Below are 14,664 nucleotides of genomic sequence, written 5' to 3' on the forward strand. Positions count from 1 at the left end.
TATATGAATGTTAACATATTTATAAAGCTAATATTTCTTTCAAAGTAAAAAGAAAAACTTTGCAATGTGTATTATAAAACATGGTACCTAATGCTTTAAAGAAATAATTTTTTCTTCCGGGGAAAAAGACATGGTAAAAATGAATTGGTTGAATTCATACAACAGTATGAATAGCCTATGTCCCAGAAAAGCAATATAGATATAGTTAACATTTTTTTGAAAGTGTGATTGAGCTTATATACCTGGTGGGCGAGTTCATGGGACACAGTCATCGTGATGCCAAGCTTACTTGATGCAGAAGACTTTTCAGCATCAAACAGTAGAGAAGATTCCCTGTATGTTGTCAGTCCCCAGTTTTCCATAGCACCAGACTGAAAGTCAGGAATAGCAGCAAGATCTCGGGAAGGAAACAAAAACGTCTTACCAATCTCAAGCTACATGTCGCCCAAACACACTAACTTTCAGAGTGGATGGGTGTAGGGATCAAAGAAAAACTATGTGGCTCACGCAGAATCATGGATTATTCTAGACTGAAGAACCTTTCACAATAAAGAAAAAGGACTCAGTGACTCATACAGAGTTACTTTACTGCTGCAAGACAAAGTCAGGCTTGGGTTTCAGATCTCCAGACTCCATTTCTTTTTTTTTTTTTTAATTAATTAATTTATTTATTTATTTATTTTTGGCTGTGTTGGGTCTTCGTTTCTGTGCGAGGGCTTTCTCTAGTTGCGGCAAGCGGGGGCCACTCTTCATTGCAGTGCGTGGGCCTCTCACTGTCACGGCCTCTCTTGTTGCAGAGCACAAGCTCCAGACGCGCAGGCTCAGTAGTTGTGGCTCATGGGCCTAGTTGCTCCGTGGCATGTGGGATCTTCCCAGACCAGGGCTTGAACCCGTGTCCCCTGCATTGCCAAGCAGATTCTCAACCACTGCGCCACCAGGGAAGCCCCTGACTCCATTTCTAATTCTCTGACAAGGTGCTTGGGGACTAGGCAATTTTAACAATTGTCTCAATAATCCACTCGACTTTGGATGCCCAAGACTCCCATACACCTAAAAACTCAAACACACAGTAGTTTTAAGGGCTCATGTAAGAAAGAAAGTGCAGATTTTCTTATGCTCTATCAACGAATTCATTCGAAAAATTCATTGAGTACTCTATGTTCCTACCAAATGTGTGCCAATCATGAAAAAAATGCAGCCTCTGTCCTTTGCTATCTGCCCAATAATGTAGTTGTGCTTGTCTTTAAAGTCAGAAGGCAAGGACTTCCCTGGTGGCGCAGTGGTTAAGAATCCAACTGCCAATGCAGGGACACGGGTTCAAGCCCTGGTCTGGGAAGATCCCACGTGCCGTGGAGCAGCTAAGCCCACGCACCACGACTACTGAGCCTGTGCTCTAGAGCCCGCGAGCCACAACTACCGAAGCCCGCACACCTAGAGCCTGTGCTCCACAACAAGAGAAACCACCGCAATGAGAAGCCTGCGCACCATAATGAGGAGTAGCCCCCGCTCACCGCAACTAGAGAAAGCCTGCACATAGCAACAAAGACCCAACGCAGCCAAAAATAAATAAATAAATACATTTATTTTTAAAAAATTAAAATTTAAAGTCAGAAGGCAAAATTATCTCCATGTCATGTGCCTCAGGAGCCTGCCAGGTTTTAATGACTTGAGGGCCTGCCGAGCTGAGGAGGGAGATGCCAATTAGGAGGATATAATCTACTGCTGGGGTCAGTAAATGCCACACTTTGTAACATCTGTGCCAAATCTATACCTTGTTTGGATAAGGGATATGGAATGCTGAAATAATCCTCATAAAATTCTAGAAGAGTCACCGCGGCATCCAGTGCATAATCTGCCTGATTTATCTTGTCTGGAACAGCATATACGGAAACCTGAAGAGAAAGGTATACAAAAGTTATCCAAATGCCACAGTGGCTTCTCTAGAAGACTGACATTAACAGCTTCATATTGTGGGATATGGTTGCCAATATTAAGGAAGACAGTTGGAAGTTCTATTTCTTATATTAATGCTGACTGTTCCTGATCAACCCCCCCTTCTGAAAACTACAACAAACGCTGGATAACAAATACAAACATGTCTTTTTAAATGTTTACATGAGAGAGTGAAAAAGTAAAGCCGACTTAGTTGCCAAAAATGAAGGGACAGTAGAACCCTGAGAAGTCAGCAGAGCACTGCAGCCAGCTTTTGCCCTGAGGACACTGGCCTAGTACAGATGGACTTGAGCTTGGGTTTTCATGGCATTAAAGAACTCAGGGGATAGGAGACAAAGTCCCAATCCTCTCCAAGGTGGGAAACCTGATAGGAAATGTACCCCTATTTAAATAAATAAGGTAACTTCAAATAAAGTGTCCCATCCCTCCTCTCCAAAAATCTTATTTGCATTCAGAGCCATAGCATACAATTGAGTAGGTTGTTCACTACACAATGGTCCCCCAAGTGGCAAGTGCTGCTTGAAACAAGATCTTTTTCTCTAGTACTCCAGTATTCCCTGGCCCAAATGCTCTCCCCAGAGCCATTTAATAATCCAAGCAGACCGCTCTATCTTACTTCCTTCCCATGGTTAGAAACCCCCGCTCAGGTAGTCAGTGACATTCACTTCCAAACTGCATGAAGTTATGCACAGGAGCAACCTTAGAAACCATTGCAAGATCTAGTCCAACTTACACATTTTAAAGAAGTATAAGCTAACTTCCAAGGGGAGCAGGGCAAAAGGGAGCAGAAAGTCAGTTAGTGGTGGAGCCAGGACCATGACCCAGGCCAGGCCAGGCCTCACCATATGTTTTTGCTATTAGAACCCCGCTGTAAATATGAGTATCTGAGACAACGGGATGACCAACCAACTGGTTTGCCCAAGACTGAGGGGATTCCTAGGATGCAGGACTTCCAGTTTTAAAACCAGGACAGTCTCAGGCAGGCTAGGACAAGCTGGTCACCCTATGTTACAATCGCAGGTTCACCTTGACGCCACTTTTGGTCATCTTGCTGACAGACTTAAAATCTGAAACAATGAAGGCCACCAGGTAGGTGCTCATCTTCACAGTCACATCAAAATGGTCTTCTACGAGTCCTTCAGCAACAGTCACAGATTTAACCTAAAATCAGAATAACTGAAATCATCAAATACAATTACCCAAGACATTGAAAACATTTTATAAAGAGAAGTTTCCTAACTCTCAGACATACTGAAAGTATACGACATGACATTTGTATAATTATTTTAAAATATCTCTTTCTGATATCTGATTATAATTTAGACATCAAGGCCAAACCATTCTACTCCATTTCTTTTTTAATTGAGATATAATTCATACACCATAAAGTTCACCATTTTAAAGTATACAATTGAGTGGTTTTTATTATATTCACAGTTATACAACCATCATCACTTAATTTCTTTTAAATAATCCAGATGATCACAAACTAACTCATATTTGGCACATGAGGATTGATAACATGGGTGAGACAAAGCAAAACTGAGATTTCTGGCTTTGCCAAGATGTAGTTCACTTAAATACAAGGTATGAGAATGATCTGGAAATGCAGTGTCTGATAGGGGTCACCGAGGACAACCTAAAAAGAGCTTCTACTTTCCTCAACAGTTGAAAGTAACCCTGCCTGGGCCTGACCCTGCAAAGCCTCCTCCAAACTCTGATTTGCTTCATTGGAATCAGTTTTTCAATGCAATCAGGGAGCAGCCTTGCAGAGTAGGGTTGGGGTGATAAAGGTACAGTCTAAGATGTCGGCTTCCAGAGAAGAAAGTATAATGCCTCAGCCAACAGAAAGCACTGGGCAGGACCCTGGAGAGAAGACCAGCCAGAACTAATATGAGAAATTCCATGTTAACACATGCATTTTTCCTGTAATCTTATTTCTACCTCTGTTTCTCTGCCCCCTTATCCTTCTTCTTTTTTTTTTTTTTTTTAATTAATTTATTTATTTTTGGCTGCGTTGGGTCTTTGTTACCGCGCACGGGCTTTCTCTAGTTGCGCCGAGCAGGGGCTACTCTTTATTGCGGTGTGCGGGCTTCTCATTGCGGTGGCTTCTCTTGTTGCGTAGCACAGGCTCTAGGTGTGCGGGTTTCAGTAGCTGTGGCACACGGGCTTCAGTAGTTGTGGCTCACGGGCTCTAGAGCGCAGGCTCAGTAGTTGTGGCACACGGGCTTAGTTGCTCCGCAGCATGTGGGATCTTCCCGGACCAGGGCTCGAACCCGTGTCCCCTGCACTGGCAGGCGGATTCTTAACCACTGTGCCACCAGGGAAGCCCCACCTCATCCTTCTTTTTAGTACCCACCAGCCACAAGCTATGGTGCCTGCTGGTCACCCTTTGGTCATTCAAACCCTAACTCTGATAGCCAACCTAGGTTTACTCTTGAAGGACCCGAAATTACCTTTGTTTTTAAAATGCCTTCAACCTACCCCTAACAATAATTTCTATTCTTGACATTGTTTTAATAGAAATTTAGATGTGATTAACTCCTGCCCCAAACACTTCGGTGTTCCAAAGGTGTATCTGCTTTTCTAGCCTCCAAGAAGATCCTTTGAGACCCCACTGTCCTTCCCCTCAACCCCAAGTCTGCATCTTGAGTTCAGGCCACCCTGTTAGATTTCTGCCAAGGGAAGAGCTTTCTCGTCCAGGAGCAAGATTACATTAGATTTTCTGATCCTCAACAAGTGGGTCCCGGACGTCCATGGATTTAGACTCCAGCGTCTTTGTGGAGCCTTGGGGCTCTTGCCTTCCCCCTGCAAGCCTACAAAATCTCCACCAATCTTGTTTAGTGGGTCAGTCTGTCCCTCATTTCCAAACCACCCCTGTTCCTTTTTTCTCCTTAAGCTGTAATTCTCTAATTAGAGAACTCACTCCCATCCCAGGGAGCAATACCGTATTTGGGGAGGGAACTATAATTTGAAAAAGGATTTTCTCTATCTCAAATTTATATTAGGAAAATGGCATAACTGTTTCTTATCTTTCTATATACAAATGCGGTGGGGAGAGAGACAAAAGTTCTTGGCTGGTAAGGATTCACGAAAGTCTGCTTTTTATACAGCCTTCTAGGAGGGAATGTCAGAATCCCTTTTAAGGGATCCTTAAGGGATTCAGCGAGCAATATAGAGTTCTAAAGGTTGAGAAATACTGTACTAGAGGTTGGCTTGTGGCTCTGTGAGTCCCTTCATGCAAAGCTAATGCCCCCCCAGTCAGCATAGGGATGAGGCGTGATACCCTTCTGGACTCTGGGCAAAGCCTATTCCACCCTGAGTCTCATCCACAGTGAGCTTCTCTGAACAAAGGGTGTGTGTGCTTCTGCAGTTGGTATGCATCAGGGGTAGAATGACAGCTCAGCTTAAGCTTTCCCAGTGCTACCAGAATCACAGGATAACGGCACTTACTAAGTAATTTTATTCATTTGGCGAGGTCATCTTCTCCTCACCACTTTTAAAAGTCAGAGGTGTTTTGGACTAGCAGATGCAAACTATTATATATAGAATATTTAAACAGCAAGGTCCTATTGTATAGCACAGGGAGCTATATTCAATATCCTGTAATAAACCATAATGGAAAAGAAAAAAAATAAAATAAAATAAAGAAATAAGAATCAGAGGGAAAACTGTCCACATCTGCTTTGGAACTGGGAACTGAGCTAGCTATCATGACTTACCTTTACTACCATAATATTCTTAAAAGATTACTTTTTTTTCTTTTTCCATCTGATCAACTTTGTGCCATAGTTACAAATTGCATAGCTAATATTAGTAATATAGTATATAGAAATTATAGAAAATAACTATATCATAGAAACATGGCCTTATTCGACAAAGCATTCCCTTTAAAATCCTTTTAAAAGAGCATATGAGAAAATAAAAGTGAAAGTGCTTTGTGAAGGGCACTCTCAGTTAACCTGACCTGAATTCTCTATAAAGTTTCCCTCCCACCAACACTGCACCTGCAATGTCACTCTTACCTAAATTTTGCATGTTTTTAGGGACAATTTTTTTCTTTGACTATAAATAAATTGTTACTTGAACCAAAAGCATAGGCTGGAAATGAAATAGAAAAGTTAGCTATCTGTAGACAATCAAACAAACAAAACAGGCAACCTGAATGTTAACTGTCAGTGAGGTAATACAAATCACAGTGAATCAATGGACTTTTCTTGTGAGTAGATACACAGGAGTTTAGACTCACCAGTGGCATGTTGGAGATGGCGAGGTGTCTTGGTTCCCTTCTGATCTTGATTGAAAAACTCGCTTTGAAAGCAGGTTCGTCAAAGCAGGGAAAGGCCATTCTGGCTGCAGTCGGTTCAAACTGTGTTGATGCAAGTATCCTAAAATTACGACAAGGGAAATAAAAATACACCATGAAGCACCAGGGACTGTCAGTTAGGTGTGTGATCATTTTTTAATTCCTAAAGTTATCATAATCTTGATGAATGTCACTATTAAAAAAATTTTTATATGACAAAAGCTATCATAAACTAAAAGACAAGCAAAAAAAAACAAGGAAAATTGATTGAAAGGTATTTGACAAAAGGTTAATAACCTGAACAGATAATGAGCTCTTAAAAATATGTAAGAATTATACCCAGCAACCAAGTGGAATAGCAGGCAGAGGTCATAAATCAGCAACTCACAAAAGAAGAACCTACAAATAGTCAATAAACACATCCAAAGCTGCACAGCTTCCTTAATGATCGATGTAATAAATTAAAGGGAAAAATCCGTTGGCGTTTTGGCTCTAAAAGGATTGCCAATACACAGTATTAGTGAGGAATATGGCAAGGGATATCAAAAGTTTATTGACCCTTTGACTTAGCAATTTTACTTCTAGGCATTTATTCTGAAGAAATGATTTACGAAGATGCTTGTCAAATTATTGCTGATGCCAAAAAGTTGGAAACAACCTCATTTCCACCCATCGGGGATTAGTTAAATAAATCAACACACAAACATACATTTTAATAAAGTCGTTAAAATGATGTATAGGGATAGTCATCCGTGTAAAATACATCTCCTCAAAATATTAAAAAACTCCCTCGTGAAACAGAAAATATAACATGGCTCCATTTACATAAAATAATGTGTATGCACATCCAGAAAAAAGTCTAAAGGATATTCCCCTAAAAGAGAAGCAGTAGTTATCTCTAGAGGCTATAATGAGGATATATTTTACTTTTTTAAAAATTCTTTTTGGTAGTATCTGACTTCTTTTACCTCAAAAAAATAATATGAAATCCGAAAGCAAGTTAGTATAATCTACTAACAAATGAAATTTGATTTTAAAATTGAGCATAAAATCTCCCAACATATTTTATTAAAAACAGAACTAAAGCAAGGCAGGAGAGGATCCCTGAAAAAGTTTTCACTGAGACAAAAATATTAATATTTCCTCTAACTGGCTATATGGGTTGAATTGTGTCCCCCCAAAAAGATACATTGAAGTCTTATTACCTAATATCTGTGTAACTTTATATAGAAATAGGGTCTTTACAGATGTAATCAAGTTCAGATGAGGCCATCAGGTTGGGCCCTAATCCAACAGAATTGGTGTCCTTATAAGAAGAGGGAAATTTGGAGAATGGCCATGTGACAGGCAGGCAGAGACTGGACTGATGTCGCTGCAAAGCCAAGGAATGTCAAAGACTGATGGCACCACAAGCTAGGAAGAGGCAAGGAGGGACTCAGAGACTCAGAGAGAGCGTAGGCTTCCTGACGCCTTGATTTTGGACTTCCGGCCTCCAGAACTGTGAGAGAAAAAACTTCTATTGCTTTATGCCACCCAGTTTATGCACTTTGTTAAAGCAACCCTTGGAAACTAGTACATAGGCCAAGAGAATTTAAAATATTTATTATATGCCAGAAATCTAATTAAATAAACAAATAGGTATTCCCTCTGATAGAGCTGGAGGAAAGAAAACTGGTTAAAACAGAATGAAAAAGGAGATCCCAAAAAACAGGGAAAAAACTATGAGCCATTTTTAAATCTACAAAGAGATGCAAAACAAAACCAAAGAAAGAATTCAACAATCAAGGGAATTTTAAAAGACAATCCACCTGAAGTAATAAATTTAGTGTGGGTAGCACTTGAACCTTTTAAAAAGAAAGAGAGAGAGACAAAAAATACCTCACTTCCCCTTCCTTGGTTCTGTAGGTGCTTTTATAAAATCCATGGAAACTCTCAGAAAGATTGCCAGCATAGTCAATGACAATGGTGTATGGGAGCCCAACCACCAGGGGCTCAGGAGCCAGGAGTGCGATTTGCTCCTGAGGCGGGTATTCCAGGACTCTCAGCGGCTCTAAAGACTGCCTCTCACCAGCTCCCTTCCTCAGGGCGGCCTTAGATATTTGCAGGTGGTGACTATGCAGGACGATGGTACTGGTGGGCTTGCTGGCTGTGATTTCTATTTCCGTGGTTCCCCCGAAAGTCAGAGTGGTGAGGTTGGCATGAATCACGAGATCGTAATGAACTGGGGTGATGTGCTCAGGAAGTCGCATTTTATTCCAAGGAAATGGTGCCCTGTTACTAGCCTTTGGAGATGTCGTTTCACTCCTCTGACACCAGGATGGAGTTGCCACAGTTAAGAGCATCAACAGTGATGAAAGCAGAAAGGACATGGTCACAAGGGGCCGTTTGATGGACAGAGATATCATCTTGCTTGAACTGCCTAGTGGCACAAAGGTGTAAAAGAAAAAAAAAAAAGAGTCACTAAAATATTATCAAGACAGCATAATTTCAGAATGTATCCATCCAGAATGAACAGATACAGATACAAACTTTCAAAAGTACCAGGTCTTTTCCTGAAAGTAAAATTACCTTCCCTATGTTAATGATTCATAAGAAGAAAGAGGTTTATGGTTAGCAACAATCACTAACACCTACTGAAAAGCATCATTTGGCTTTCAAAGTTTAAATTAACTCTTATCAGTCAGGGTTCTCTGTTGAAAGTAAGAACAAGCTCTGGCTGAGGATCCTGAGTAGCTCACTGAATGGGTCACAGGGCTGCCAGGTCATTTGGGAAACCAGGCTCATAAAACAGGCAAAAAATGGGCAGCCAGAACCACATCAGAGAAACATCTGATCAGGTGACCACCCCCTACCCACACTGGACCTTAGAAGAAGCCACCCTACTGCCTAGAGATTAGATTCTGACACCCCTGCGGCCACCAGTACAGTGAGGTCTCCACTGCCCCTGCAACGTTTTGTTGTTTCAGCAGAAGCAAGGTGTCTACACTACCAGGCTGGGAGGTGGAGAGAGCAAGAATCTGGGCTTACAGCTTCCTCAGCGGGAGACAGGCCTTGCTTCCCACTAAGCTTACAACGCAGAGAGTTCTTAAAACACAGGAAGTATAGGAAGGAAACATATATGCTCAGTAGCAAGGCGGGGGGAAAGGCAAGTATTTGTAACAGTAAGCCTTCATAATACTGGCATCTTTGTCACACTGTCCTGCCAAAAGCTCATTTAGTATCTATTTAGCCAGGGAAGACTTTAGAGTGGCTTTTCATGATAGTTTGTGACAATCCCCTGGTTTCTCTCTTACACTCTATCCAACAAATAAGTGTTGCATGCCTGCTGCCTACAAGGCTGTGTGCTGAGTACCGTGTGGGATATAAGAATATACAAGACACAAATCCCATAATCAAGGACTTCAAAATCTGGAAGGGCAGAAAACATATATACACAAAGAGTAAAACACAACAAAGTGTGGAGTGCTTTAAAAATAATAATAGGGACTTCCCTGGCAGTCCAGTGGTTAAGACTCCACGTCTCCACTGCAGGGGGCATGGGTTTGATCCCTGGTCAGGGAACTAAGATCCCACATGCCGCATAGCGTGGCCAAAAAAAAAAAAAATTCAAAAACAAAAAGGAAGAAGAAGAAAAGAGAGCTGAGGGAGAATGGAATGGTATTTCCACAGGGAGAGAGTGACTTTGGCTGCAGAGTGATGCTGAGATGCCTTCATGCAAGAGCAGCATTGAGAGTGGTTTGGAAGGACGGGTCGGATTTGGAAGTGAAGGGAGGGCATCAGAAGCACTGCAGGTGGAGCAAGCTAGAGTAGGAGCTACAGCACAAAAGGAGAAAGGATAGGGCTGTTCGGGCAGTCAATGTGGACAGAAGCGAACCCCAGGAGAACTTGCTGGAGAATAATTATTCACAAGGCAAGGAGGGGGGTGACTCTAAGGTTACACTCAAAGCACACCAGGAGGCATGATGCAGACCATATTTTGCACTTTATTTTAAAGGCCATGGGACATAAAAGGAATGCGAATTTTAAGGGAGTTGGCAATCCATGCCCAGAGAACCAAGCATACTTTTTTCTCTCTCTTAGACAAAGCTGCCTCTCTAATAGCAGTTGGCCAGGAGGGGACCCTGTCAGGTGAGCTCAGGTTATTGAAATGATGGTGGTACACTGGATTCTTCCTCTATGTTAGTGGTTCTCAACTTTGGCTGCATATTAATGTCATCTAGGAAGCTCTTAAAATAACGACTGATGCTTGGGTCCCTAGGTCAGGGCATCATAATTTTTTTTAAACTTCCCAGAAATTCTACTGAAGTGCCAGATTGAGGAACCTCCTAGATAATCCTTGCCAAGCCATGGTCTTATCCCTTGATCCCTATGTGGGGAACACTACTTCAGGGGAATGACTGATGTGCTATCCCCACCCTTCACTCTCCATTCTGCTCCCTTCCCAAGCACACAGCTACAGGTACTTACCTCTCGCTTCCCCACAGAGTAGATCTGCAGGCTAAACAGAAAGGATGTCAGCACCGTAGAGACAGTCAACCATGGAGACACCATAATCCCAGTTCAAAAGGCACCACCCAAATGAGACAGAAAAGAAATGTGAACAGGAAGAACAGGGGTTTTTGTTTTTGTGTTTCTTGGGGTTTTTTGTTTTTTGTTGTCTAGGAACCAACTAAAGGATGCTTCCAGCCATGGAGGATTGAAGTGATTTGGAAGAGAAGAATAAAGTTTAAACACCAAAATAGTAAAGAGTTCCTGCCCCTACCTCCTCAGGCAGAATCCCAGGGCAGAATGATGGATCTCCCTTGGAGTTGAGGGGCCAGAGGTAGAAAGAACTTGTGTGATGCTTCCATTTGGAACTTCTGATGGCAGTAGCTTAGTAAGTGTGGCCTGCGCCCCAAGATGGCAGAGAGCACGGTGAAGGTGGCAGGTTCAGGCATGCAAGGGCTCTGGGAGTCCTCAAGGGTTCTCCAGCAGCCCAAGAGATCTAAAAATTCCAACTGGTTCTGAGCTGACAGCAAGGACCACGGGCTGCTAAAGGGGTTGGTGGTGGCACCTCATAGCAAAGGCCTTGCAGTGTTGGGTCCAAGAGAGGAGGGAGCCAAAGAGATGATGGCTGTGTCTCAGAGAGGATGCAGTGCCAGGAAACCAAAATGGAACATGTGATACAGACAGCAAAAATGTTGTAATTCATACATACATATATAATTATTGCTATATCAGCAATATATATATTAGGTTTACAGTCAGAAAAGAAAATCTGGCTTTGAGTTCTTGCTCTGCCACCTACTATGACCTTGGGCAGGTTGTTGAATCTTGGTTCCATTTTCTTCGTGTGTAAAACGAGATAACACCTCTCTCACAGGATTGTTGTGAAAATTAAGTTAAAATATGTTCAATTACTCATTCCACAGATATTTATTGAGGGTCTATTATGTGCGAGGGTTTTGCGGGGCAGTGCAAGACAGCACAGGTCCCTGACCTCAAAGAGCATATAGTGGGGGTGGGGTGACTTTTAACAAATTTACACAAATACACACATAGATAGTTACCAACCATGATTAGCTATGAAGAAAAAAGCAACACACATACTGAAAGAGAGTAACAGAGCAGACTGATGTACACTGAGGGCTCTCTGAGATGTTTAGCTGAGATTTAAAGGACAAATTCAAGTTAGCTGAGGAAAGAGGGAGACAGAGTTTTGCAAACAGAGGGAAGAGCACACATACTTGCAAGCTCAGGGGCAGTAGAGAGTGCCAGTTATTTATAAAGTCAGTGAAGCTGAAGCCCAGCATGTGGCAGAAAGATGCACCTGGAGAGGTGGGCAGGGGCCAGACCACCACACACCTTCTAGGCATCTTAAGGATTTTGGATCCTATCCTAAGGGCAATGAGAAACCACTGGGATTTGAGCTAGGAGATCTAGCTAGGATCCAGTTCACACCTAAAGAAAATCACCCTTGTTGCTGTGTGGAGAGTGGAAGACTGGGAAGAAGTAAGAGTGAAGGCCAAGAGACCAGTTAGAAAGTAGTCTAGACAAAATTAAGAGAGTGGTTCATACTCGGATGGTGTCAACAGAAAGAACTGGGGGGGGGGGGGAGCGGGTGGAGACAGAGAGATGGATGGATTCAACATCTATATTTAGGGTGGATTAGAAGTAGGGAGTGAGGGAAAGGACAGATTTATGAGGATGGCTGCCAGGTTTCTACAATGAACTTCTGGGTAGTCAGAGGTACCCTTTATTGAAATGGAGAAGGCCAGAGGTGGAAGAGATTTAAAAGGGAGAAGAGGGAATGAAGGGTTCATTTTTTAATATGTTTAATTTGTGCTGTCTATGAGATATCCAAGGGGATTTATCAAGAAGGCAGTTAAATATACACAGATTGAGGGCACAGAGATAAGGGTTTTAAAGGAATTGCCTGTACTTCACTGTACTCCTTTAAAGTTTTAAAAAGTACCTTCCTTTGGCATCTGATCTTACTAAAGCTTCTTTCACAATGTTGTGGATAAAAGTGCAGCAGTAACAGAGTACCTAACTTTACTTCACAGCCAGAAAGAGTTCAAGATACTTTAGGAACCTTACTGCCTTTGGTGATTCTGACTTTTCCCACTTACACAGGAAGTCAGGGGCAACCGGTCCTGGGCTATCTCATCCTTACCTTCATTGGGACACTATGGAATGTGAAATCCATCATCAAGAGGTAATGGACCTTCTTCCAAAATGCTCTGAACAATGAAATTAACAAGCATTGATAACAGCTTGTCACTGCTGGTAAATAATAAAAATGTTGAATCAGTTCAATTTTTTAACATATTAGAATTTATCTATTTAGGTCCACCTGAAAATGTGCTACATATCAGAACAATTCCAGCTCCGTGGAAAAAGAGACAACCCTGGCCAATTTTTTTAAGTTTTGTTTTGTTTTTTTAAGTTGTCAACTACATCCTGAATTGAGAGCAAATACTCTGGGGATTCAGTAGAAAACAGAGCATTTCTTTCTGAACCTCTCACAAAGAACCTCCATGAAAAAGGTAAGGAAGTGTCTGCACTTCTCCTTCCTCATGAAATTAACTTGCAGGCCCACCAGGCGTGTAAGACACCCAGAGAGGGAATTTTAATTTGCTCAAACAGTAGTGTTTTAACTCGATAAACCCAGGCTGAGCCAGAGAGAAGTGAGGACAGACAACTACTGACAACAAGAACAGAAGAAGGGAGAGAATTGATCTTGAGGACACTTAACTGATGTTCCCAGAACACCCCCGCGCCTGCAAGTAACCAAAGCCACGTATGTTTCTCTGACTATTATCTGCAAGGTGCCCTCCTCGGCCTAAACCCTCAATCCACCCACCAGTTCACTTGGCCCTACTCGGCAGTCCGGTGGACGCGGCGGGCAGGAACGCAGCCTCTAGGAGGAGCGCAGAAGGAGGCTCCCGCGTCCCGGCCGGGAAGTGGCACAGCCCGGGGAGCGCGTGGGGCAGGCGCACCAGCCCTGCGCCCCTGTCCCTCTCCCAGTGGAAAAGAGGGACAAGGACGCGAGCAGGACTGGGCCCGCGCCAACCCCGCCGCCCTCCCCGCGGACATGATCCCCAGCCCCACGACTCCCCCCAGCCCCACTTCGCAGCCCCCTGGTTCTCTTCCTCCCCGCGCCCCGGACTCCAGGCCTCCCCAGCACAGGGAGGATGCCTGGGCCCCGCCCTTCCCCAACCACGCAGCCCCCTCCCCGCGGGGCGCACTGGGGACGGTAGCGCTGTACCTGTGGCTCGGGGACCATGCCGCTGCTGCCTGCCTTGGCCGCCCCGGGACCGAAAGTGAAAGTGGAGCCGGAGCTGCACGCAGAAGCGCAGGGCGCGGGGTCGAGCCTCGGCAGGCGCAGGGGCGCCCCAGGCCGAGGCGGAAGCTGGGCAAGGGGAAGCCCGGTAGTGGGGACGAGCAGACATCGCTGTTCCCAAGACAGGAGTTCACAAAACAGTGCGGCAGCAAGGGAAGCCGCAGGGTTGCACTGCTGGGGGCCCAGGCGGGGCGGAGCACCCCTTTAGGAATACAGATCATTTCCCCTGCGTGTATCTCTGGAGGGTTTTTTTGGTTTGGTTTGGTTTGGTTTTTCATTGATTAGCCTTCGGTGCAGCGGAGGTTTGGGGCTTAAGGAGTGGGCCGGTGCTCTTACAGGGCACTTCCGTGGACCGGAGCTCCCCTCTATCCCAGCCTGAGCCAGCTCAAAGCCCCTTGGACGCAAGGGGTGTCCATCATCTCACCTCCGCAAATGGGCTGAGAGCTCTCGGCCCGCCTCCGAATGAAACAGAAACCCAGAACAATTCTTTGTTTCTGCAAAATGCTGAACTGTCTGGGCTTTCACCTGTAGAGGGGTTCGGCTGGAGACACCGAAGAGAAAGAAGGGGAAACAGAGGCCC

At 43.8% G+C, this 14,664-nt stretch overlaps 1 protein-coding gene across 5 annotated transcripts in view; it reads right to left on the bottom strand.

Moving 5' to 3' along the window:
• The window catches only part of ERAP1 (endoplasmic reticulum aminopeptidase 1), a 34,221-nt gene extending 19,864 nt beyond the window's left edge, over positions 1–14,357 (bottom strand). Inside the window, exons 1-8 of one of the 5 annotated variants that reach the window (XM_036847213.1) lie at positions 14,010–14,357; positions 12,915–13,024; positions 10,727–10,757; positions 8,138–8,678; positions 6,203–6,341; positions 2,980–3,114; positions 1,772–1,892; positions 243–397 (exon numbers count right to left, since the gene is read on the bottom strand). In XM_036847213.1, coding sequence (XP_036703108.1) covers positions 243–397; positions 1,772–1,892; positions 2,980–3,114; positions 6,203–6,341; positions 8,138–8,678; positions 10,727–10,757; positions 12,915–13,024; positions 14,010–14,193 — 1,416 coding nt within the window. In that variant the 5' untranslated portion in view covers positions 14,194–14,357. Of the gene's footprint in view, positions 1–242; positions 398–1,771; positions 1,893–2,979; positions 3,115–6,202; positions 6,342–8,137; positions 8,679–10,726; positions 10,758–11,021; positions 11,197–12,914; positions 13,025–14,009 lie in introns of those variants that run through there. The other 4 variants (XM_036847215.1, XM_036847216.1, XM_036847214.1 and 1 more) reach the window with 4 other exon arrangements.
• Between the last annotated feature and the right edge of the window lie 307 nt (positions 14,358–14,664).

Source organism: Balaenoptera musculus, chromosome 3 (genome assembly GCF_009873245.2).
Source record: "Balaenoptera musculus isolate JJ_BM4_2016_0621 chromosome 3, mBalMus1.pri.v3, whole genome shotgun sequence".
NCBI lineage: Eukaryota > Metazoa > Chordata > Mammalia > Artiodactyla > Balaenopteridae > Balaenoptera > Balaenoptera musculus.